General features: G+C 38.4%; 1 protein-coding gene across 3 annotated transcripts in view; it reads right to left on the reverse strand.

Moving 5' to 3' along the window:
* Positions 1-26,591, reverse strand: part of LOC106065819 (galactoside 2-alpha-L-fucosyltransferase Sec1-like) — a 76,960-nt gene that overhangs the window by 31,905 nt on the left and 18,464 nt on the right. The window contains exon 1 of one of the 3 annotated variants that reach the window (XM_056015067.1): positions 21,795-22,158. The exons of 1 other annotated variant lie outside the window; for it this stretch is intronic. In XM_056015067.1, the coding sequence (XP_055871042.1) occupies positions 21,795-21,813 (19 nt within the window). In that variant the 5' untranslated portion in view covers positions 21,814-22,158. Of the gene's footprint in view, positions 1-9,481; positions 10,065-21,794; positions 22,159-26,591 lie in introns of those variants that run through there. One more of the 3 variants, XM_056015068.1, reaches the window with a different exon arrangement.

A 26,591-nucleotide genomic window follows, 5' to 3' on the forward strand; every position in this document is an offset into this window, starting at 1 on the left:
TGTTGCCTCGGGAGCAGAGGTATTCCATCATCGAGAGAGAAGGCTTGGCTATTGTATTTGCCATTAGAAAACTTGACAGATACCTTAGGGGAACGACGTTACACCTTCAGACGGACCACAAGGCCTTGGCTTACCTCCGGAGCACGAACTTTACGAACCACCGTGTTACGAGGTGGGCGCTGATGCTCCAGGACTACACCTTCGACGTGTGTCACATCAAAGGAGAGGACAATATACTTGCAGACCTGTGCTCAAGACTGGTGTGATTCGCACAAAAAGACTATTTTATTATAGCTATTGCTTGATATATATGAATATGTATGTAATATGTATTGCTTGTGTTTATTATGCATTGTAATGTTATAATAGTTTTATGATGGATGTTGTTCTTTGCGACATCATCTATTTGAATAATTCTGTAATTTTGACTTTATGAAGGTTGTATTCTTCGGCTTCAATGTTGGGCAATGTTTCCTAATTCCTTTTGCTGTCTCTATACTTCAGTTTTCAATTTCTTTTGGAAGACTGGACTTGTCTTGGCAAGATCCAGTTAGGGGGAGAGGGGGGATGTCGTGCGCGCGTGAAGTTTTCTTTGCATTTAATATTGGTGTTCTAGCGTATAGGAAGTAGTTTCTTTTAAGTGCGTTTTGTTGTCTAAAATATTGTGTTTACGTCATCCTTAGTTCCCGCAAGAGAGAGAGAGCTTCGTTTCTTGGCTGGGTAGCTGGTTTTGTGTTTCCCCCTTGTAAGGATACGTAAGTACATAGTTTTATTAAGTAGGCTGATCTTTCGGTACGGGTGTCGCTATTGAAAAGTTCTTTCTTGTAGCGGCATCGCTAGATCTAGGTTTTCTTGTCGTTTCAGGGTGTTAGGCTTTGGGCTATGGGAAAGTGTGTCGCCTTTCCGCCCTTGGAGTTGTGCCGTAACTCTTGTTGTTGAGGTGTAGGGAGTTGAGGTTACGTTGGGCGCCGAGATGGAGTGTGAGCGTGAAGGTGTGTTATGTAAATTTATTGGCGTGATATTAGACTAATTATTAATTCAATGATGACTTCCATGATAGTGATGTATATGTAAATATGTTGATAACTTATAATTAATTATTATTAAATATTGTTCATATTGATAACTGTTGTTATTCACTAACTGTTCAGTTGAATAACTGTTAGTCGATGTTCGTATTGTACATGCCATTATCTATTGTGTTACTCTGTTCAGGCCGGGGATACGGGAACATCATATCATACCCTACTTAAGCGACTAAACCCACCTGACAGAAACAAGACAGTTTTGTATGGATCAAGTCTTGCAAGACAGTTTTGTATGGATCAAGTCTTGCAAGGCAGTTTTGTATGGATCAAGTCTTGCAAGACAGTTTTGTATGGATCAAGTCTTGCAAGACAGTTTTGTATGAATCAAGCGTTACAAGACAGTTTTGTATGGATCAAGTCTTGCAAGACAGTTTTGTATGGATCAAGTCTTGCAAGGCAGTTTTGTATGGATCAAGTCTTGCAAGACAGTTTTGTATGGATCAAGTCTTGCAAGACAGTTTTGTATGAATCAAGCGTTACAAGACAGTTTTGTATGGATCAAGTCTTGCAAGACAGTTTTGTATGGATCAAGTCTTGCAAGACAGTTTTGTATGAATCAAGCGTTACAAGACAGTTTTGTATGAATCAAGTCTTGCAAGACAGTTTTGTATGAATCAAGCGTAACAAGACAGTTTTGTATGAATCAAGCGTTACAAGACAGTTTTGTATGAATCAAGCGTTACAAGACAGTTTTGTATGAATCAAGTCTTGCAAGACAGTTTTGTATGGATCAAGTCTTGCAAGACAGTTTTGTATGAATCAAGCGTTACAAGACAGTTTTGTATGAATCAAGCGTTACAAGACAGTTTTGTATGAATCAAGCGTTACAAGACAGTTTTGTATGAATCAAGCGTTACAAGACAGTTTTGTATGAATCAAGCGTTACAAGACAGTTTTGTATGAATCAAGCGTTACAAGACAGTTTTGTATGAATCAAGCGTTACAAGACAGTTTTGTATGGATCAAGTCTTGCAAGACAGTTTTGTATGGATCAAGTCTTGCAAGACAGTTTTGTATGGATCAAGTCTTGCAAGACAGTTTTGTATGAATCAAGTCTTGCAAGACAGTTTTGTATGGATCAAGTCTTGCAAGACAGTTTTGTATGAATCAAGCGTTACAAGACAGTTTTGTATGAATCAAGTCTTGCAAGACAGTTTTGTATGAATCAAGCGTTACAAGACAGTTTTGTATGAATCAAGCGTTACAAGACAGTTTTGTATGAATCAAGTCTTGCAAGACAGTTTTGTTTGGATCAAGTCTTGCAAGACAGTTTTGTATGGATCAAGTCTTGCAAGACAGTTTTGTATGAATCAAGTCTTGCAAGACAGTTTTGTATGGATCAAGTCTTGCAAGACAGTTTTGTATGGATCAAGTCTTGCAAGACAGTTTTGTATGGATCAAGTCTTGCAAGACAGTTTTGTATGAATCAAGCGTTACAAGACAGTTTTGTATGAATCAAGTCTTGCAAGACAGTTTTGTATGAATCAAGCGTTACAAGACAGTTTTGTATGAATCAAGCGTTACAAGACAGTTTTGTATGAATCAAGTCTTGCAAGACAGTTTTGTTTGGATCAAGTCTTGCAAGACAGTTTTGTATGGATCAAGTCTTGCAAGACAGTTTTGTATGAATCAAGTCTTGCAAGACAGTTTTGTATGAATCAAGCGTTACAAGACAGTTTTGTATGAATCAAGCGTTACAAGACAGTTTTGTATGAATCACGCTTTACAAGATATTTTTGTATGAATCAAGCGTTACAAGACAGTTTTGTATGAATCAAGCGTTACAAGACAGTTTTGTATGGATCAAGTATTGCAAGACAGTTTTGTATGGATCAAGTCTTGCAAGACAGTTTTGTATGAATCAAGCGTTACAAGACAGTTTTGTATGAATCAAGTCTTGCAAGACAGTTTTGTATGAATCAAGCGTTACAAGACAGTTTTGTATGAATCAAGCGTTACAAGACAGTTTTGTATGAATCAAGCGTTACAAGACAGTTTTGTATGAATCAAGTCTTGCAAGACAGTTTTGTATGGATCAAGTCTTGCAAGACAGTTTTGTATGAATCAAGCGTTACAAGACAGTTTAGTATGAATCAAGCGTTACAAGACAGTTTTGTATGAATCAAGCGTTACAAGACAGTTTTGTATGGATCAAGTCTTGCAAGACAGTTTTGTATAGATCAAGTCTTGCAAGACAGTTTTGTATGGATCAAGTCTTGCAAGACAGTTTTGTATGGATCAAGTCTTGCAAGACAGTTTTGTATGGATCAAGTCTTGCAAGACATTTTTGTATGAATCAAGCGTTACAAGACAGTTTTGTATGAATCAAGTCTTGCAAGACAGTTTTGTATGAATCAAGCGTTACAAGACAGTTTGTATGAATCAAGCGTTACAAGACAGTTTTGTATGGATCAAGTCTTGCAAGACAGTTTTGTATGAATCAAGTCTTGCAAGACAGTTTTGTATGAATCAAGCGTTACAAGACAGTTTTGTATGAATCAAGCGTTACAAGACAGTTTTGTATGAATCACGCTTTACAAGATATTTTTGTATGAATCAAGCGTTACAAGACAGTTTTGTATGAATCAAGCGTTACAAGACAGTTTTGTATGAATCAAGCGTTACGAGACAGTTTTGTATGGATCAAGCCTTACAAGACAGTTTTTTATGAATCACGTTTTACAAGACAGTTTTGTATGGAGGGACTCAGGATTACGATTGTTAATAGTTTGTAGTTCAATGTCTTGTATTGGTGTTGAAATTATTCAAACCTTCCTTTTTACTAGTACTGCTATTAATAAACAGCCTACCAATGGGACCACATGAGTTTGTGAGCAAACGCAACCTCCTTATAGTTTTACTCATCATTTTTAATTGACAAATTATTGTCTACCCAGGTGACATGTTAAGTCGGACATTATGTGTGAGTCTTACGTTGAACATGGGCCAAAAAAAAATAGTTGAGATACAAAATAAAATAAACCCTTTCAGACCTTGTTTTCCATTGGGCAGATGATGTAAATGGCCCACGGTTAACAACGGGGGCTAGAACAACGCCCTACTGCCTTTACTTTTTCCCAGCTATATGTCAAGAGTTGGGTGGACTCAGTGGCGCCCTCAAATTTCCGATAATCAAAACAGCAGTCTTTACCGAGACTCAAGCCCGAGTTCCCTTCGTTCGGAAGCCAAGCGCCTGACCACATAGCTAGAACAAGCAAAAAATATATAAATAGTTTGAAAAAAAGGAAGATTATTAAAGGGGAAGAACTCCACATTTTTCGATAACAATTCAAATAACTAATTAGTATTTTGTTTTATTCATTCGTGTTTTTGTTGTTGGATACAATTAGTTGTGTCAAGTTTCAACTTGATCCGAGAATGGATGTAGGAGAAATAGTAACGTGGGCAGTAACGAGTGCAAACATTGTGCCAGACAGACTGTGAGTTGATATAAGCTTTGTATGAGATTGTCACGAACAACCAAGGAATATAGTAATGACACATCTTCTACAATTTAATGATACGATCACCAAATAGTCAGTCAATGTCACTCTCATTGTGTTTAGCAGCTCATGTCATATAGGCTGAGTCTGACATTGAAACTTTAATAAATATGAACAATAAGAACAACGATAGGTCAAGGTATAGATGTGGGAAGCGTGGTCGAGAGGCCAAGTGAACTTGGCTTGGCTACCTAGAAGGGGGCTCGAGGTTCGGCACCCGACTCGGGCAGAATTGTGTTTACTGAGCGCCTAAAGGCAGAATGTCCAAAGTGCCTTGTTATTTTGTTTTTGTTATTTTTAATGTGTTCCCTCTTTGGGCCCTTGCCTAAAGGCAGCACGGAAAATCAACTCCTAGATACCCCACAAATGAGATTGGACCAAAAGCGCTCTGAGCATGCTATAGGCATGAAAGTAGCGCTATAGACAAGCTATACTAATAATAGATTTTGTCTAGGGACATGATACAAAGAAAACAAGAACAAAACAATCGAAAAAGTACCCCCCGCATACACACACACACCCCACTCTCCAACACACACACCCCACATACACACACACACCCCACTCTCTATCACACACACACAAATATTCGTTCTAGGAAGTAACAGCATTGTTATTAATTGAATGGGTAACTTGATTGACTTGAGGTGCCACATAACTTGATTGACTTGAGGTGCCACATAACTTGATTGACTCGAGGTGCCACATAACTTGATTGACTTGAGGTGCCACATAACTTGATTGACTTGAGGTGCCACATAACTTGATTGACTTGAGGTGCCACATATAATTCAAAGTTGTACGATTGTGCGTGTCACAATCCATGGCAGGGCTTAATTTCCTTGAAAAGGTTCTTCCTGGAGTTAGTGAAAAAATTGTAGACTCCTCGCTGAGAGCTCCCCCAGCGCACTATTTCTGGTACTGAAAGCCAACTAAATGCATATTCTGAAGTACCTACAGTGCATTATTTTGCTATTAAAAAGTTTTATTTCAAAAGCCTAATGTGCTATTCTTACTGACTTAGACCCTCCCGCGCCGTTCGGCGCATTTGCTGGCAAGCTGTTTCCACAAAAATCTGTCACTGGCAATGTCTGAAACCCACCTGCTCTGAGGACCTCCATGAAAGTGTGGCGCCAAGTTGTACTAGGATGTCATCGCAACTCTTATTATGCGTAATTCATTTTGTCGGAGAACATGACCAGCAAACCTCATGCGACGCTCTGTCACAACCTTACTAAGGTGTCGACTCCCACTTCGGCATAGGATTTCCTTGATTTAGACCCGATCTCTATAACTGACTCCTAAAATCCGTCTTAGCCATCTTTGTTGAGACACATTTAGTGCTTTTCAATTTCGGCAGATGACTATTCATTGCACTTTATTAATGGAGCCCAGCCACTACATGTGTAACTTCTCTTGGTTACGATCTTGGAATAAGTTGACTATTTTGCTTTAGATATTATATCGAAAAGGGAAGTTTTATCGTCAAAATCATCTGTTGGGGGGTTTTAAACTGGAGTTGTTGTGTTTTTTTTTTATTCAAAACCACATTTAGCTACGGTCATAGAATTTGGTGACTGTAGTTTGCTTTAGACATAATATTTAAGAGAGAGGCTTTCAACCTTAAAATGCTCTGTAGGGGGATATTAAACTCAAAACTATCTTGAGGGGTTTTAAACTTTTTAAAAAGCCATCTGGAGGAGAGGGGTTGAAACTCAAAACCCCGCATTGGCTTGGCTACGCTCAAAGAATTTTAGTGTGTAATTTGCTTTTTTTTTATATATTGCAGAGGTATTTTTTACATCAAACCCCTCAAAACACCCAATAGGCTTGGCTACGCTCATAGCATTTTGATTGCGAAATTTGATTTTTTTTAATTTTAAAGAGGTATTTTTTAGCTTCAAACCCCGCTGGCGGGGGGTTTAAACTAAAAACCCCTTTGGCTATGCTCATAGTATTTTGAGTGCTTAATTTGCTTCTTTTTATATTGAAGAGGTATTTTTAGCTTTAAACCAAGCTGAAGAGGGTTTAAACACAAAACACCCTTGGCTACGCTCATACAATTTTGAGTGTGTAATTTGCTTTTTTATATTGAAGAGCTGGTTTATCGTAAATTGTGGAGAGGGGTTTAAAGACAAAATCTTCCTTAGATGTGCTCTTGGAATTTGGGGATTGTCGTTTGCATTTTTTTTTTTTTGTTTTATAGCCAGACGGTTATCAACTCTGTTAAGACCATTTTTTGTATGGGATAGTAGACGCCGAAGATTGAGCACATTGCCGTCCGAACGAAACCTGATGTCGATGCTTTCGTGTAATCGCTGCCTCATTGACCCAGCATTACGCCAAATAAAAAAGCAAATAGGAGCAAGTACACAGCCCTGCTTCACGCCATTTTCTATTGGGAAATGATCGACAGGTCACCATTGTGTCTAATCTAGCCTTTTTATCCCACATGAAACTGCTTGAGAATGAATAGGAGCGTAGTTGGGCATTCAAGCCTGGCCAAAATCCTCCATAAATCATTGACCGTGTTGAAAGTTTTGGTGAGGTCCACGAAGGCAGCGTATATAAAGGTTTATATAGTGTAAAAAATTTTAATCTAGTCTAAAATCAAGACTTTAGATCTAGACTGCCTAGAGATACAATCTAGATTATATTCTGATTATCTTAGATTCTATTTTTACTATATTTATAACCTAGATGTATATTCTAGAAGTAGATCTATACTGATTCTATAGTTATAATTCGAATTCAACTTAAATATTTTTGCTTATATAGATAACAGATTATAACTAGATTTTATAGATCTATGACTATTATGACAAGGCCCATGGAATGTGTGAGATCAATTTTCAAAGCAACTATAATTAATGGACTTCATCAAAAACAAATTCATTCATATATTCACATGTGATTTTTTATATTTATAAGCTTAGTATTATTTTGGACCAATGTCTCACAACGACTGATAAGTGAAATCAGGTATAAACATCAGGAGAAAACGCAACCTCTTAACTCAAGAAAACATTAAGAAATTAAAATAGACACAAAATAGACAGTGAGATTCATAACAAACGAATATTCACAATCGCTATAAGCATGAAAGTAGCGCTATATAAAAGCTATAATTATAATTATTATTATTAATTGATTACAGTAACACCTTTTAAAAAATCATTAAAAGTTTTTAAATCACAATTTTTTTTTTTCTACAAGTATTTTTTTGTGTGAAATTGTGTATCGGAAAATGCCGGGTACTTGAAGTAAGCTAGTTCTAAAAAAAATACACAGATCTTGGGTAAAAGACTCATCAAATAAAGTACTGTAAATGTGTAGTTTCAGGCGCTTGTTTCAGGTCATTTCTTTCTATAACCTCTATCGGGTTTAATCACAACTACCCGTATTTTTGTGCAGAATTTCTCTCTATTAGGAACACTTAAAATTATAGCATAATAATGTCAGTTTAATTTAAAGAGAGAACTCAAAAATGCAAAAGATATATAAGGAAAAAAGGCACTTCCGGCCCAATTCATAATTCTAGTTTTAAACCAAAAAAACGAAACGCATTAGTCCATCATAGCCCATTGTGCAAGATATTGTTTCATTTTTTATAAATTTCATTATTGTTCTTCATCGTTCTCATTGTTATGTTGGAGTGTTCATATGACTAGACCAATACAAGAGATGAACTGCGCAGTGGTTTCCAAATCAGGGAGCTCTCCATATAGTTTTCTTTCTTTTGGAGTGTTTTGGGGCCAGTGTCTTATACGGGCCTCTTGGTAAAGAGAGCAGTTTTGGAGGACGTGGTCGGCATTCTCTGTTGACACTCCACATCGGCAGATTTCACTGGTTCCAATTTTGAGCTTCCGGTACATGTGTTGTCACATTCTGTTGTGTCCGGTCCTGAGTCGAAAGATTAGACGTTGGTCTTGTCGGGATAGCTTATAGTAAGCGTCATCTTTCTTGTGGTTTGGATGAGAGCTCGTCCATTTCTCACTTATTTTATTTAAAATTAATCTCTTCAATACTTCTGGATAGAGTGCAGAGTTTATTAGTGTGTTAGTTCTCCCACTCTTAGCGAGTGTGTCAGCCTTCTAATTTCCTTCTAGTTGTATATGAACTGGTATCCATTGAATAAGTTTTTTTCTTGTTGTTGATCTTTGTAAGTGCTGTTCTAGGTTTTTAATATAATAGGAATCGGAGTTTTGCAAGCTTTGGAGGGTTGTTTTCGCATCGGTTAGAAAGACAATCTGACTGTGTGGGGAACTTGGATGATTAAGTGTATCAATTAGTTTGAATCAGTCATGTAATTAAATGTATAATAACCCTCAGAGGACGATCTCTAAAGTGAACTAACTTAGCTTATACTGCCACTTCATTCAAGTACTATTTCTTTCCCTTGTTTGAGATACCAGACAAAGTAATTTATAAACAATAGTTAATTTTTAATAGGTCAATTTTTTAAAGTTGATTTTGTGGTGTCGTATAAAAGAAATATTTGTGCAAAATTTCAGCTTGATCCGAGATTGGGTGTCGGAGAAATAATGTGTACAAAGTTTTGGTCAGACAGACAGACAGACAGACAAATAGAGTGAGTTGATAAACGCTTTATAAAACAAAAACACTATCACCTCAACAGAGCCCACTACTGGATCATCTAGTCAAGTTGGAGCTAGACAGAACTACTGATAATTAGATTGTCAGATAATTTAGTACAGTTATGTACTTTAATGAATTAATTGTTGATAGACATATAAAAAAAAAGAGAGACAGATTGGATAAACATGCATGCAGGTAAGGAATTGGTGTATTAGTAAGTTGGTAGAATGATGCTGGGTTAGTAGGTACAAAGGAATGTATAGGTTGGCATATAACGTGATGAAAACATACCTTTTCTTAATTTCCCTTTGTTAATTCTATGTTAATTTAGCTTTTCATGATGTTTTTTTTTTTTTACTTTAAATGAGGCAGTCGAACATAAAGTATCACTCTCCACTGTATAAAGACAAATAAGATGATTATATCCGTCAAGTGGAAACCGATTTCTTGTCACGAGATTAGTCTCAACTATTGCTACCTTCACGACATTGACACAAACTAGTCAGATCTGGTTTGAGCTGTGTCGTAGTTCAAGACACTTTTGGGTTCAAACTATTTTCTTTCTTGTTTAAGTTCTCCGACTATGAAAAGGCCTTTTCTTTCTTCGGATCTGTTGATCTTTATTGAACTTTTTTTTTAAATGCCCAGACAATGAATGGATTCGGCTTTTGTTGACGAGACAACCCTCAGTGTCTGGTGTACATTGACAACAATGGCTGCTATTGATATCTTAAAATATTCATTGATTGATAATTAGAGGTTGAAATTCATGCTTAAATGGCTTCACTTGAAACTACAGAAATAGAACTATTACCGTTATATGTCTATAAAGTAAGTTTTAGTGGGATCAACTACCTAAACCGATTTTGTCTACAAAAATTATAGAAGAAAATAAATCCTTAAATATCCACAAATATCGCAGATCAAAGTGGCTTTTGCTACGGTGGTAGTGGAGCTGGCCATTTTTCGTATTGTACGTTTTTCTTCCTGAGCTGAGACCCATGTACTTTCACTGTCCATAGCTTTCTTGGTCACTGTCTCTCTCCATCTGGTATGGTCTATGGTCTTCCCAATGGTCAGTATTGATGTTCACTGATTTGAGGTCCTGTTTTATTACATCTATGTAACGGAGGTGTGGGCGACCAGTTTTTCTTGAGCCGGTCGCAAGTTGTCCGTAGAGGATGACTTTCGGGATGCGATTGTCCTCCATCTGGCGAACATGTCCAAGCCAGCGCAAGCGGCTTTGTCTGAGGGCTGTAAATATGCTGGGAATACCTGTTCGCGCAAGGATCTCAGTATTGCACACTTTTTCTTTCCAAGTGATTTTCAAGATCCTACGGAGACATCGCAAATGAAATGAGTTTAGTTTTTCTCTCTTGCTTTGCGTAGGTGGTCCATGATTCACTGCCATACAGCAGTGTACTCATAACGCTTGCCTTGTAGACTTCCATTTTGGTCACTGTAGTGAGCTTTTGGTTTTCCCAAACTCTTGGCCTGAGTCTAGCGAAGGTCGATGCAGCCTTCCCTATGCGTTTTATTATCTCCTCTTCTAGGGACAGGTCATCTTTAATTGTGGATGCCAGATAGCAGAATTCGTTTACGGCGTCCAACTTGTTATCGTCTATGAGGATGGAGGGTGGTGCTGTAGCAAGTGGTCCCATAACGTTTGTTTTCTTCGTGCTAATTGTTAAGCCATATTCTTTACAGGCCTGAGAGAAGCGGGACATTGGTGACTGAAATTCCTCTTGTGTGTGTGCCACTATCTCTGCGTCATCCGCGAATAACATATCTCTTACGAGGGTGGCTCTGATTTTAGATTTGGCCCTCAGTCTGGCAATATTTAGGAGTTTGCCATCAAATCTGAAATGGAGATAGATGCCTTCGGTGGATTTGTAAAACGCAGTGAAAATAGTATTCCAAAGAGCGTTGGGGTCAGGACACATCTTTGTTTAACTCCGCTGTTTATACTGAAACTTTCGGAGCTGGCACCGTTGAGTTACATTGTACCCATCATATTTTGGTGGAAAAATACGATTACATTTAGTAGCTTGGGTGGACAGCCTATTATCTGTAAAATTTTAAAGAGGCCATCTCTGCTAACTAGATCGAAGGCCTTTGTCAGGTCAATGAACGTAATATAAAAAGGCATCCTTTGTTCTCTGCACTTTTCCTGAAGTTGGTGGATGGAGAAAATCATGTCAATCGTGAATCTCCCTGAGTGAAAGCCGAATTGTGATTCTGGATAGACCCGATCAGCGAGTTTTTGTAGCCTGGGAAGTATCACTCAAGCAAAGACTTTGCCTACAATACTTAGGAGGGAGATTCCCCTGTAATTGTTGCAGTCTCTTCTGTCACCTTTGTTCTTATGCAATGTAACGATTTTAGCATCCCGCAGGTCTTGTGGCACAGCACCTTCTTGCCAACATTTGTAAAGCAGTTCGTGTAGAGGTTGGATTAGTGTAGATTTGCATTGTTTTAGAAGATCTGGAGAGGAGCTCCACTTTTAAACTGGGCAAATGGAATGTGCATACTTAACAAACTGGACTTAATGAAAACTTTCTGGACATAGAAGATGCCAGAAAATCCGCAAAAATAAACGATGAACTGTCCAGGCTCAAAGTAGACATTGCCGCCCTCCAGGAAACTCGTTAAGCTGACTCTGGTTCAATCAAAGAAAAAGACTACTCCTTCTTCTGGCAAGGCAAAGCCGAAAGTGAAGTAATGGAACATGGCGTTGGTTTCGCATTTAAGAACAAACTGCTGAACACAGTAGAGCTGAAGTGCAACGGTTCAGGAAGACTCCTATCACTACGCCTTAACACATCTATTGGACACGTGACTTTGATAAGTGCCTACGCTCCTACTTTGAGTTCCACACCAGAGGCCAAAGACATGTTCTATGACAACCTTTAGTCTGCTCTCAGCGAGATCCCAAATACAGAACAGGTTATCATCCTCGGCGACTTCAATGCACGCGTTGGATCTGACAACTCTGCATGGGACAGCTGTATTGGGCGTTTTGGTGTCGGAAAAGTAAAGGAAAATGGACAAAGGCTCCTCGAGGTTTGCTCACTACACTTCCTCTGTGTCACTAATACCTATCTCAAGACTAAATCACAGCACAGAGTATCTTGGCGGCACCCTCGCTGCAAACACTGGCACCAACTAGACCTAATCATGGTAAGACAAAAGTGCTTAAAATTTGTCAAGCTTACCAGGTCCTATCATAGTGCAGACTGCGACACAGATCACTCCTTGGTATGTTGTAAGATCAATCATCTTCCTTAAAAAATCCACCATACCAAGCAGATTGGAAGACCCCAATCGGATGTAAGCAAGATGTGCCACCCTGATCTCCAAATACAGTTTGCGGAATCTTTTGAACTCGAGTATAAAAATGTCTCTGGAAATACAGCAACAGAAAAATGGGAACACCTCAAGTCCACCATACAAAAGACTTCCCTGAAAATCTTTGGAAGAAAAATTACAAAACAAAATGATTGGTTTGACTCTAAATCAGCTATTTCAGCACCTCTCATCAGAGCAAAGAGAGACGCACTCGCTACATACAAGGCAAAACCTACCCAACGCAACTAGTTAAATCTGAACTTTTTAATTTATACATTTATAAAGAAAACAAATTGTCACTTCATTCGTCTAAGTCTAAGTGTAGCTAAGCAGCTTAGAGTGCTCTCTCATTGGCATACGTTTATTAGTCTATTAGGGAGATTAATTACGTTTTATATTGTGTTGGGTTCAATAATGTCGAGATCTAGGCAGAGGCGTCAGTTGGGTTGGTGTCACACGGTGCGATTAGCTAATGGTGTCCCCCACCATCGCCCTTTGCCCAAAATAAACTTTACTACAAGATCCATCGTTGCCCTACTCACTTTCCCAAAATAAACTTTACTACAAGATCCATCGTTGTCCTACTCACTTTACTGAAACACAAAACCAGGACCTGGAGGTCATTCTTGGGTCTGACACCCTCTGCAAGGTCAGCATATAGAATGTCTTTAAGGATTCATCCATCTGGCATGCGGGTGACATAACCGAGCCAGAGTAGTCTTCTGTGTCAGAAAAGCATAGATGCTGTGCAAATTGGCCAGTTTGAAAACGTCCTGGTTAAAGACATGAGCCCACCAGGAGATGCACATTATGCGTCAAAGGCAGAGTAAGTGAAAGCTATTTCATCTATGCTCTTGACGCAAGTATGTTGCCCAGCTCTCACTACCATATAGAAGAGTGCTCAGAACACAGGCATTGTAGACTAAGATTTTGGTTGCCGTAGTCAATTTCGCATTTTCCCAGACGCGCCCAAGACTAACCTACAGAGATGCCTGCAAGCAGACACGAGAACCACAAGCATCAACGAAAGTATGTGGGAGGAGATAGACCAAGACCGAACAGCATGGAAACAGACAGTGAGCGCTGGTACGAGCCTCGCCGAGAGCAAAAGAAACGAAGCTGCCTTAGTCAAGAGAAAGAAAAAAAAAGCTAGCCCTAAAACAGATGCATATACATGCACGAACTGTGGCAAAGTCCGCCACTCTAGAATTGGCTTGATTAGTCACTACAGATTCTGCCTTGTCTTAAGACGAAACCAAAACCAAAATACAGACGTTACTTTAAAAAAGAAGATAATTAAGTCCTATGCAACTAGTAATGCATGTTAACCAATGAATTGAATTCTGCCAAGTAGTTGGTTTTCCTGGCTTGCTCAGGCAACCCATTCCATGCTCTAATAGCACTAGGGAAAAAGGAGCATTTGTGCAAATTGTCTTCCGAGACAGAAGGAACTAATTATATTCATAAGTAAAAATATTAAATGTGCGTAGATTTTTTTTTCAATTTCTTGGTCTCTGCCATTCCGTCACCTGTGTATCACATTATGAATGTCACCCAGTGCAGTCCGCATCCCTCTTACCTTCTAGCGACGCCACTGGATCTAGATTTATCTCTTCTTTGTATGCTACGAAGAGTTACGTAAAGCGAACTGCATCTCCAAGTTATATATTGATTCACTTGTTTATGTTGGTTATTATTGAATAGTTTAAGAACTAGGAAGCTTAGTACTAGTGTAAGTAGCAGAAGCAGCACTAACTGTCAGGTTACTCTAAGGTAGACTAAGTAGACACACGTCACTAACTGTCAGGTTACTCTAAGGTAGACTATGTAGACACAGTTAACTAACTATCAGGTTACTCAAATGTAGACTATGTAGACACACTTCACTAACTGTCAGGTTACTCAAATGTAGACTATGTAGACACACTTCACTAACTGTCAGGTTACTCTAAGGTAGACTAAGTAGACACACTTCACTAACTTTCAAGTTACTCTAAGGTAGACTATGTAGACACACTTCACTAACTGTCAGGTTACTCTAAGATAGACTATGTAGACAGACTTCACTAACTGTCAGGTTACTCTAAGGTAGACTATGTAGACACACGTCACTAACTGTCAGGTTACTCTAAGGTAGACTATGTAGACACACGTCACTAACTGTCAGGTTACTCTAAGGTAGATTATGTAGACACACTTCACTAACTTTCAGGTTACTCTAAGGTAGACTATGTAGACACACGTCACTAACTGTCAGGTTACTTTAAGGTAGACTATGTAGACACACTTCACTAACTGTCAGGTTACTCTTGGTAGACTATGTAGACACACGTCACTAGCTTTCAGTTACTCTAAGGTAGAATATGTAGACACACGTCACTAACTTTCAAGTTACTCTAAGGTAAACTATGTAGACACACTTTACTAACTGTCAGGTTACTCTAATGTAGACTAAGTAGACACACGTCACTAACTGTCAGGTTAATCTAAGGTAGACTAAGTAGACACACTTCACTAACTGTCAGGTTACTCTAAGGTAGACTATGTAGACACACGTCACTAACTTTCAGGTTACTCTAAGGTAGACTATGTAGACACGTCACTAACTGTCAGGTTACTCTAAGGTAGACTATGTAGACACACGTCACTAACTGTCAGGTTACTCTAAGGTAGACTAAGTAAACACACGTCACTAACTGTCAGGTTACTCTAAGGTAAACTATGTAAACACACGTCACTAACTTTCAAGTTACTCTAAGGTAGACTATGTAGACACACTTCACTAACTGTCAGGTTACTCTAAGGTAGACTAAGTAGACACACGTCACTAACTGTCAGGTTACTATAAGGTAGACTAAGTAGACACACGTCACTAACTTTCAAGTTAATCTAAGGTAGACTAAGTAGACACACGTCACTAACTTTCAAGTTACTCTAAGGTAGACTAAGTAGACACACGTCACTAACTTTCAAGTTACTCTAACGTAGACTATGTAGACACACGTCACTAACTTTCAGGTTACTCTAAGGTAGACTATGCAGACACACTTCACTAACGTTCAGGTTACTCTACAGTAGACTATGTAGACACACGTCACTAACTTTCAAGTTACTCTAAGGTAAACTATGTAAACACACGTCACTAACTTTCAGGTTACTCTAAGGTAGACTATGTAGACACACTTCACTAACTGTCAGGTTACTCTAAGGTAGAATATGTAGACACACGTCACTAACTTTCAAGTTACTCTAAGGTAAACTATGTAGACACACTTCACTAACTGTCAGGTTACTCTAAGGTAGACTATGTAGACACACTTCACTAACTGTCGGGTTACTCTAAGGTAGACTATGTAGACACACGTCACTAACTGTCAGGTTACTCTATGGTAGACTAAGTAGACACACGTCACTAACTTTCAAGTTACTCAAATGTAGACTAAGTAGACACACGTCACTAACTTTCAAGTTACTCTAAGGTAGACTATGTAAACACACGTCACTAACTTTCAAGTTACTCTAAGGTAGACTAAGTAGACTCACGTCACTAACTGTCGGGTTACTCTAAGGTAGACTAAGTAGACACACTTCACTAACTTTCAAGTTACTCTAAGGTAGACTAAGTAGACACACTTCACTAACTTTCAAGTTACTCTAAGGTAGACTAAGTAGACTCACGTCACTAACTTTCAAGTTACTCTAAGGTAGACTAAGTAGACTCACGTCACTAACTTTCAAGTTACTCTAAGGTAGACTAAGTAGACACACTTCACTAACTTTCAAGTTACTCTAAGGTAGACTAAGTACACTCACGTCACTAACTGTCAGGTTACTCTAAGGTAGACTATGTAAACACACGTCACTAACTTTCAAGTTACTCTAAGGTAGACTAAGTAGACTCACGTCACTAACTGTCAGGTTATTCTAAGGTAGACTATGTGACACATATACACACAAAAAACACACAACTTCTAGTGAAGTCAACAGAATCATGTCCTACGTAGAAACAAAATGTCAACAATTTCAGATGACTGCTGCACAGTCCATACCTACACACTTATTTGTTTGTCCTCGTCTAACTGGTGCTCGAGTGTTTGGTTTGATGCTTCAGTGTTTACCATTAGAACAAGTTTGAGGTGACTTTAGAAATGCAGAAATTGTTATTTTGAAGGCACATTGAATTTGGGACGGGCTATTGGCTACAGCAGTTGTCGCCTATATTGTTTAGTTGTTTGATTGCTTGAGTTTTTCTTCTGATATGCATCTAATTCTTCACGATCTAGCCTTGGGTTTAACGATTTTTGGTTCCATCGCTCGATATGCTAAGGTATTGAACTGGTTTGCCTAACGATGATGATTTTGGAATAATCGAATACGATTTCTCGGGATATTCGAATACGATTACTTTTTCCTTTACGAAAACATCGTACATTGTGAGTATTTTTTAAAGAGAGGTGAATTTTCCTGGTCGATTACTAGTTAATTATTACAGTAGTTCGTGGAAAACCTATTCAAGCGGAACACAGTTTGGGAAACACTGCCTTACAGGTTAAGTCTAGGCGGGGAAAGCACTTGTTCCTTGTTCCAATGTTTACAATAGTGTTATATGATCTACTACTCTACTAGTTTATGAAATTTTAGGATGTGAAATTCTGAAATAAAAATATCAAGAATCACTCCGGAATTTGAACAAGGGACGCTTGGTATAGGCAGTCAGGCACTTTACTCCTCGACCACCTCGTCTCGTTAGTTCTAAAAAATTTAATTTAAAAATGAAAAAAATAAATATAAGAAAGCAAAGAAAGAGGGAAGGGATGAGAGAGGGAGAGAAGGCATACCAGTGAGGGAGAAGCAGTGAGGGAGAAGCAGTGAGGGACAAAGAGGGAAGGGGTAAGAGAGGGAGAGAAGGCATACCAGAGAGGGAGAAGCAGAGAGGGAGAAGCAGTGAGGGAGAAGCAGTGAGGGAGAAGCAGTGAGGGAGAACCAGAGAGGGAGAAGCAGAGAGGCAGAACCAGAGAGGGAGAAGCAGTAAGGGAGAACCAGAGAGGGAGAAGAAGTGATGGAGAAGCAGAGAGGGAGAAGAAGTGATGGAGAAGCAGAGAGGGAGAAGCAGAGGGGGAGAACCAGAGAGGGAGAAGAAGTGATGGAGAAGCAGAGGTAGAACCAGAGAGGGAGAAGCAGTGAGGGAGAACCAGAGAGGGAGAAGCAGTGAGGGAGAACCAGAGAGGGAGAAGCAGTGAGGGAGAACCAGAGAGGGAGAAGAAGTGATGGAGAAGCAGAGAGGGAGAAGAAGTGATGGAGAAGCAGAGAGGGAGAAGCAGTGAGGGAGAACCAGAGAGGGAGAAGCAGAGAGCGAGAACCAGAGAGGGAGAAGCAGTGAGGGAGAAGCAGAGAGGGAGAAGCAGTGAGGGAGAACCAGAGAGGAAGAAGCAGTGAGGGATAACCAGAGAGGAAGAAGCAGTGAGGGAGAAGCAGAGAGGGAGAAGCAGTGAGGGAGTACCAGAGAGGGAGAAGCAGTGAGGGAATACCAGAGAGGGAGAAGCAGTGAGGGAGTACCAGAGAGGGAGAAGCAATGAGGGAGTACCAGAGAAGGAGAAGCAGTGAGGGAGTACCAGAGAGGGAGAAGCAGTGAGGGAGTACCAGAGAGGGAGAAGCAATGAGGGAGAAGCAGAGAGGGAGAAGAAGGGATGGAGAAGCAAAGAGGGAGAAGAAGTGATGGAGAAGCAGAGAGGGAGAAGAAGTGATGGAGAAGAAGAGAGGGAGAAGCAGTGAGGGAGTACCAGAGAGGGAGAAGCAGTGAGGGAGTACCAGAGAGGGAGAAGCAGTGAGGGAGTACCAGAGAGGGAGAAGCAGTTAGGGAGTACCAGAGAGGGAGAAGCAGTGAGGGAGAAGCAGAGAGGGAGAAGAAGTGATGGAGAACCAGAGAGGGAGAAGCAGTGAGGGAGAAGTAGGGGAGGTGTCACGAATGAATGTGTGTATGTATGTATAATCTATTTTTACAATCTGCGCGAATGACCGGAAGTGTGTTTTGTTGTCAGAATGAGACCAGCGTGTGTGATATGCAGTAAAGCTGATTAAAGTTTATGTGTTTGATCTAGTGGTTTAATTGTTTTATTTCGTTAACTAGAACTGAACCAGGGACACCTAGTCGTATCGAGACCTAAGGTAGATTCTATATAATTATAAATACAATAGGAAAGCTGTGACAGGAGGGGTGAGAGAGAAATAAATGGAGGGAGGAAGAAAAAGGAAAAGAGAGTGAAGGGGGTTGGGTTGAGAGTGTAGAAAGAATGAGAGAGAAAATGAGTGTTATTAACCCTAGCAAGAACAAGATTACAAAAGAATTGAATTCATCCATGGACCATCAATATTCAAGCCATGGTCTTGTTTTTATCTTTTAAAGTAATACAATTTCCAAAAAGTATTTGGTGTTATTTTCACTTAAAAGCAAACAGGACAACACTTCATCAATTACAAGACTCTTCTAACTCTTCTGGAATAAAGATTTGAGCTAGAGCTCCCTTGAAAGCAGAGCTGCGTTAACTGATCACCTAAGAACAGCGAGGCTGTCCATCTACTACAAGTAGATCTATGTCGAGTCGATGGGGTTAGGGTATGGTTAGGGTAGGGTTAGGGTTAGGGATATATATTTTCGACTACACTGTATCAAGTTTAGATCTAGACATTGTTTAAAAGGTAGCAATGTGACTAATGTTATAGACTTGCTATTTAACCTTATGATCTAATTCTCCACATTGTTTGATTTCATTCCAATTTTAGTTTGCATGCAACGTAGTAACAGACGACCTTTGCATCATCTCCCCTTTAGACCACAAGCTCTGAAAGGGGAACTTCACATGATCTACTACTAATAAAGCAATGATTTTGAAAAGCATATAATAAAGAAGAACTGTTACAAATGACAAGCTCCAATCTATTCTAGTCATAGAGTTAGGATGAATTAATGACACATTGACATTTTTTTGGGTCTGTTAAGGTTAGGGTTAGGGTTAAGGTTAGGGTTAGGGTTAGACATTTTCTATGGTCCAATTTTATACACATAAAATGCCCTAATTTCTCTCCCATATGACATAAAAAATATTCTTAGTATCGCTATTATCCCTACATCAAGCTCTATACAAGTAGATAATTTTTATTTTATTAATAACAACAAGTCGACCGGCGGCGTAGCATACGCCGCTATTTTGCATAGCCGGTCTTAGGCCACTGCAACCTATGCGACCACTTTCAAAGGATCCGCACTTTCATAGGACCCGCGATAGTTCAAGGTGTATAAATTATTAAATTGAACAATTTTTAACTTAAAACAGATTTCCCGCGCCCTCATGTCAATTTACCAGGCAGTCAACAATTCTCAAAGATAGATTGAAACATTTGGTAATTCTATGTAGGAAACATAATTATTATGATATACTGTATAATTTTGCTATACGCAAGGCTCGTAAAGTAATTCTGTACATAGTAAAGAATGAATAAAATGAATGGACGAATTTATTTTCTAATACAAACTCTTAAATTTTACTTATTATCCGCTTTCCTACCCAAACTTGGCCCCGCAAAATCCGTTTCGAATAGGGCCTCACAATGCGTAAGTCCGGCCTTGGGCCTTAGTGTTTGTAAAATGTTTATTTGTAAAATGTTAAGTTCGGCCCTGCTATTTACATATATATATATGCATATATGCATGACTAAATGCATGACGCGTAGGACGTAATCATCTTCTTTTTTGAAGTAACGTCTGTATTATATAAGATAAGATAAGCATATTAACCAATGACTTAAATTCTGCCAAGTCACTGGTTTTCCTGGCTAGCTCAGGCAACCCATTCCATGCTCTAATAGCACTAGGGAAGAAGGAGTATTTGTACAAATTTGTCCTAGCATATGGGACGAGGAATGTGCCTTTATCTTTATGTCTTTCAGAGTATTTTATTAAATTTTGTTTTTGTATTTGAAGATCATGGTTCAGTGTTTTATGTATTATTGCTACTTTACTTTTGAGCCTTCTGTCCTGAAGGCTTTCTAAATTTAGTGATTTTACTAAAGGTGTTACTCTAGTCAAATGTGAATATTCGTTTGTTATGAATCGCACTGCTCTATTTTGTGTCTGTTCTAGTTTCTTAATGTTTTCTTGAGTTGAGGGGTCCCAAACAGAGGATGCATATTCTATTATTGGCCTAACCAAGGTTAAGTAACATTTTAGTTTTATGTTCTTATTTGATTTATAGAAATTTCTTTTAATAAATCCTAATGCTTTGTTTTTTTTTTTTTTTTTTGTAGTTTCATCAATATGTGGATTCCATGACAGTTTTTCATTTATTATAACACCTAGGTATTTTGCGTTTTTAGTCTGTGTTACTGGTTTGCCATGAATAAGATAAGTGGAATTAATTTGTTTTAGTTTTTTTGTTACTCTTAACAACTGACATTTTTCTGGATGGAAAGACATGCTCCAATTTGATTCTCATTTCTGTAATTCATCTAATTCTATTTGTAAAATATCTGTGTCTTGTGTTGTTTTTATTGTTCTATATATTATGCAATCATCTGCAAATAATCTGACTTTTGTTTCTGAAGTAATGCAATTTGGTAAATCATTTATGTAAATTAAAAATAGTAGTGGACCCAAGACTGTTCCTTGAGGTACATCTGAGTTTACTGTTATCTGTGTTGATTTAGAGCCATTTATTATTACAGTTTGTTCTCTCCCTATCAGAAGGTCTTTAATCCACTGATGCAGTGGACCATTAATGCCGAAATATTTTAATTTTTTAAGCAAACTATGGTGGTGAACTTAGTCAAAGGCCTTAGAAAAATCTAGTAAGATAGCATCTATTTGTTCACTATTATCTAAACCTTTTGAAAAATTGTTCAAATTATTTATACATTTATATCTAAATCTAGATCTGGTTAATGGGCTTTATCATTTGTATGTTTCCACCATTATCATAGTATGTATAATGAGGATATGTTAGGAATTCGTGTTATAAAATAGCCGTTTATAAATTAAGCGAAGCTCGTATCAAAAATCATTTAAAAAACAAAAGTTAAATCAGTATTTAATTCAATGTGTTAGTTAATAAATGGGAAATATATTTGAAAATCAGCCATTGATACTTTTTCCATTGTGACCTTTGATGCATTTTTTTTTCTTTTACCAATACGCGGAATCTAAGAATGAAGCTTTAATTATTAATTAAGAAGTATCAGACTTTTATTTTTAGAAGTAACTTACCTCCCCTGAATTTTTTCATTGAAAAGTGGTGTAAATTTATGAAAAAAAAACACCTGCTTGCAGAGTTGATTTTAAAAAGACAGACTACTGAAAACTAATATCGGCTATTCCTCTTTCGAGGGCCGCTAATGAAATGTATTTTCATTGTAGACTTCAAAAGAAGTTAGGAGCCTCCATAAGAATCCTGCACAGGGTATCAGCTTACTTAAACCCGACATGAATCCTACCCTTGATATCAAGATAGCTAGATATTGTTCTCTATATCATCTGAACACAAAAATGTTGATTTCTGCTGCAAGTCAGAAACGAAGATCATGTGGCACAAAGTTACATGGAACATGTTTATAAATGTATCTGACGCCAGATTAAATTTAACATGGCGTACTTGGGGACGTGTAAATATCAAGAGAGGTTGTTATCTTGTGTTTAAATCGTCTTCCTCTATTTTTAGGCCTACAATTATTTTTTTTACAACTAGATTTTTTTCTCTGTCTCCCATATTTTTAAAAATGTAAAAGTCAAGTTCCCCCTTTCAGACCTTGCGATCTATGGGGCAGATGATGTTAAGGTCATCTCTTTGGCCAACGATTAAAGAGTTGGCTTCATGTGACCAGCGCAACGACCAACCGCCTTTACTTTCCCTAACTAAAGTCACGTACCCACTAGAGATGGGTGGACTCAGGGGGCCCTAAAAATCCCGAATTTCGAGATTCGAACTCAGGACCCCAGGTTTGGAAGCCAAGCTCTTAACCCCTTCAGCCACCGCGCTCTCACATTTTTAAATATTTTATATAATTTCCATACGCACTCATACTGTTAAGTATTTTTTTAACTATTAATTCGGGAGTCATAGATTGTCTTTGGACATTCTATGAGCGTAGCCAAGGGGGGGGGGGTTGTGTTCAATAACCCACTCCAGAGGACTTTAAACCCCATTCAAATGGGTTTGTGCTTAAAAAACCCTCCAGCGGGTTTGAAGCTAAAAAACACCTCTTCAAAGTAAATTATAAAACAAAAAAAAACTCCATGAGTGTAGCCAAAGGGGGTTTTGACTTTAAACCTTTAAACTGTATGATATACAGCGAATTCCAGGTATCTTGTTACCTTTACTAATAATAGATTTAAATGGCGGGTATTTTAACTTTACGCTAATTAACCTTGAAGCAAAATTTAAAGAATCGAGTATAACAGATCAAATAGTTATTCTTAATAATGCTAGAATTGTCCATCATTCGGGTTTGGCGTCTATAATTTCAGATTTAAACTTCACACTCGAGTTATTACCCCTCTATTCATCTTTCCTCAATCCAATGGAAACATGTTTTTTTAAATTTAAAAAAAAAAAAAAAAAGTTCTTATAGAGTGATAAAAGAGTGAATTGCAAAGGTGGGAAAATGAATCAAAAAACCTAAATGTATGTCTTTTCGTCAGAGGAAATGTCACAATCATGGCATATTTTTTTGTGAAATTTAAAAAAAAATATTGGAACTTCCCCCATGCCGAGTTGACCAGAGTGGGGCTACAAAACAGCGTGACGCAAAGGTTAAACCTATGATAACGCTGCCACAATGAGTAGCCATCTGTCTAGCCTGCGGATACGTCTGTTGGGCATAAATCCAAAAGCAACATTTCTGAACTGTGATAATCACAATCTCAACCTGGCAGCTTTTCATTCTGCTGAGATAGATCCAACAATTGTCACATTTTTTGGAACTGTACATAAATTCTTCAACATTTTTTTTCCAAATTAACCCGAGAGTTGGGACAAACTGAAAGCCGGGATTTAAAAACAAAAAAAAAAAAAAAAAGAGTAATACAGTTTCCTTGCATCTCAACAAAATCATCATACTGTTGGAGATCAAATTTTAAATCAACAACTAAAAGAATGGAAACTAGAAGCAGTGCACAGAATCTGTTCTGTTGTCACAGATAGATATTAACATTAACATACTGTAGACATTTATCCTATACTCTTAAGCGAGCAATTCTTGTATGTATGTATGTGTGTATGTATGTATGTATATATACATACGATTTTCTTTAAAATTTCACGGTATGAAGCATAATAGTGAGAAAAAAACTCTCAACTCATTGGCCACATCGGGAAAACTCGAAGTCGACTGTTATATCGGTTTGAAAATGGCTCATTATCGAAAAATTAATTTTGGCTAGAATGTTTTATGAATGAAATTTTCTATATGACGTCAATGGGAAAGAAAACTTGACACCGCTTACGTCACTAGGCTCACAGCAGTACACTAAAACTTTTCTTCGCAAACAAGAAAAAGTTTTAAAGATTCAATTGGCGTAATTAAACATTTGCGCACCATCTTATTGTACATTGACCCATTATGATTAGTTATTGTGTTTTAAAGGCTTAATAATTGTTTACATTTTAATTGCGTACACCCGTAGGTTGCTTTTACTTTGTTATTATTTTGCTGGTGAATTATTGCAATGTGTTTAAGCTTCGAAGTCTACTGTCCTATACCAAAACATAGCAGCTCATCTTTGCCTTACTTGCACAACCAGGGTCGGTCCTAACATTTGCGGGCCCTATGTGAAATGGATTGCGCGCGTACCAGTAAGGGTAGGGATATGGATAATAAGTGAAAATAGTAATTTTGTATTAGAAAATAAATAAATTCGTATTTGCATTACATTTTTATTAAATGAAAGCTGACGATGCCGTTTTTTTATATCACGCGTAGGACTGGTGTTTACCATATTGATTGACACCCCAAAGTGACAATTTTGTCTTTTTTAAGGACATTTTTATGAGTTTCAGGAGATTTCCAGAAGCTCCTTGAAAACAAGGAGACCACGGGAACTCTATTATAAATTATAATGGTTTAAGTTAATAATTTACGCCTAGAATTAGCGCGGGGCTTTTGAACCTTCGGGTTCCACTGTGGCAGCATAGGCCTAGGGCTGGCCCTGATTATATCCAGCTCGTGGTCAACGAATTTTCATCACGCTGCTGCCTTTTTTTTTTTGTTGTTAATCTATAAACCTCGGCAAAACAGAAGTCATGTTCCAAAAGTCACCCAATAAAACCTACTCAGCCCAAAGATCACCGCGCATAGACATCTCCTTAAAGTGGTAGATAACTTCACATTATCTGGAAAGCATAATATCAAATGACGCATTGCTTTAAAGAGAGGTTGATATGTGATCAGGGATAGTCGTGCTTTAGGACGCCTCCATGCGAGACTGTGGCGAAATAAATCGCTCCGCCTGTCTACAAAAAATCAGTGTCAACCAGTGTTTCTCTCAACCTCTATGTGGATCTGAGATATGAGTACTTTATAGAAAGCAACTAACACTTCTTGAACGACTTCACCAAAGACCGCAATACAAACAGCGATACTCTTGCAAAATGGTAAGAACTTCTTATATGTCACGCTTTGCAGGGCACTTATTCCGTATGGGGGAAGAACATATTTTTTTAGTAAGCTGAAAGGTTGTCGGAGTAACAGAGATGCCTCACAATAACGCTTCTTTAGAATACTAACGCGATGTTTTTAAGTTTCTTAGAAAAAAATGCGCGATTTTACTTTGTTACTAGGTGCACGTTTTACACTATAGCGTAGAGATTTTACATCACTTGATGATTCTTACTAAAGCCATAATAATAAGGCGTGTCTTCGAGTCGGAAGATTAGTGAAGAATGCAGCATTTCCCGTGTCTGCGCAGCCCCAGCTGTGACCTACATATTTTGCCACAACCATGGCAAGCATAACCATTGTCCGCAGGTGGTCGATTTAGATTTTCTTTTCGCCGTCTACGTTTGTCCTCGGCAGCAGATTTTCTTTTGGTCTCAAATGTGTATCCCGCGGCCTTCGTGAGTGACCTCCAGCTGTCTCGTTCGGAGGTCGCATACAACCAGGTGCTCTCTTCTATGTCAGCCAAGGAAAGTTGACGCCTGAGCTGGTCTTTGAAGCGTTTCCGTGGGGCGCCTCTGTTACGTCAACAAAAAAAGACTTCCTTTGGCATACGATCGTCTCCCATACGGGATACGTGCCCTACCCAGTGCAACTGTCGGACCATAAGAAGTCCCTCTATACTGTCCATACCTGCGTTGGCAAGGACATCGCTGTTTGTAGTGAGGTCCTGCCACAGTATGTCCATGATGGAGCGCAAGCATCTTTGGTGAAAGCACTCAAGAAGTCTTAGTTGTTTTCTGTAAAGTGTCCATGTCTCAGAGCCATAATGAATAGATTAATTGCAATATTAAATGTCAGAAAGTAACCATTTTAGAAGTTACACTGCAAAGACTTTCTTCCAAGTCTATCATAGCCCAATAGTTTTACACGAAAGAAGCAATGTAAAACGTTAAGACGTGAGCTGTGGTTTTCTATAGGCCTACTGTTTGGGGGGACTTTCTATTCTAATCACCATGTACAATTACATTGAGAACTGACAGAACGAAAAAGCAACTCTTCGGATTGATAGTCTTTACCCGATCGTTCATTTTCGTAATTACAACAATATTCTCAAAATGACTTCGGGTATATATCCTTCCTTAACAAATTACTCATCCGAGCGAGGCTCGGTCACCTGATATTTAATAATAATGATAATTATAACGGAGACTGTGATTATCAAAGTAGACATAGAAGACTATCTTTTTATTTCCGTCAAATCCTTTTGCTTTCGCACAAAACATAAACAACAAACAATGACGTAATATCATATAACATTAGCACATCCTTCCTTTTGAAGTTATTATCACATCCTTCCTTTTAAAGATCTTCAGACTGATATCTACTAGGAACTTTAACAATTCGACCACTT

This window comes from Biomphalaria glabrata, chromosome 17 (genome assembly GCF_947242115.1).
Source record: "Biomphalaria glabrata chromosome 17, xgBioGlab47.1, whole genome shotgun sequence".
In the NCBI taxonomy this organism is placed as follows: domain Eukaryota; kingdom Metazoa; phylum Mollusca; class Gastropoda; family Planorbidae; genus Biomphalaria; species Biomphalaria glabrata.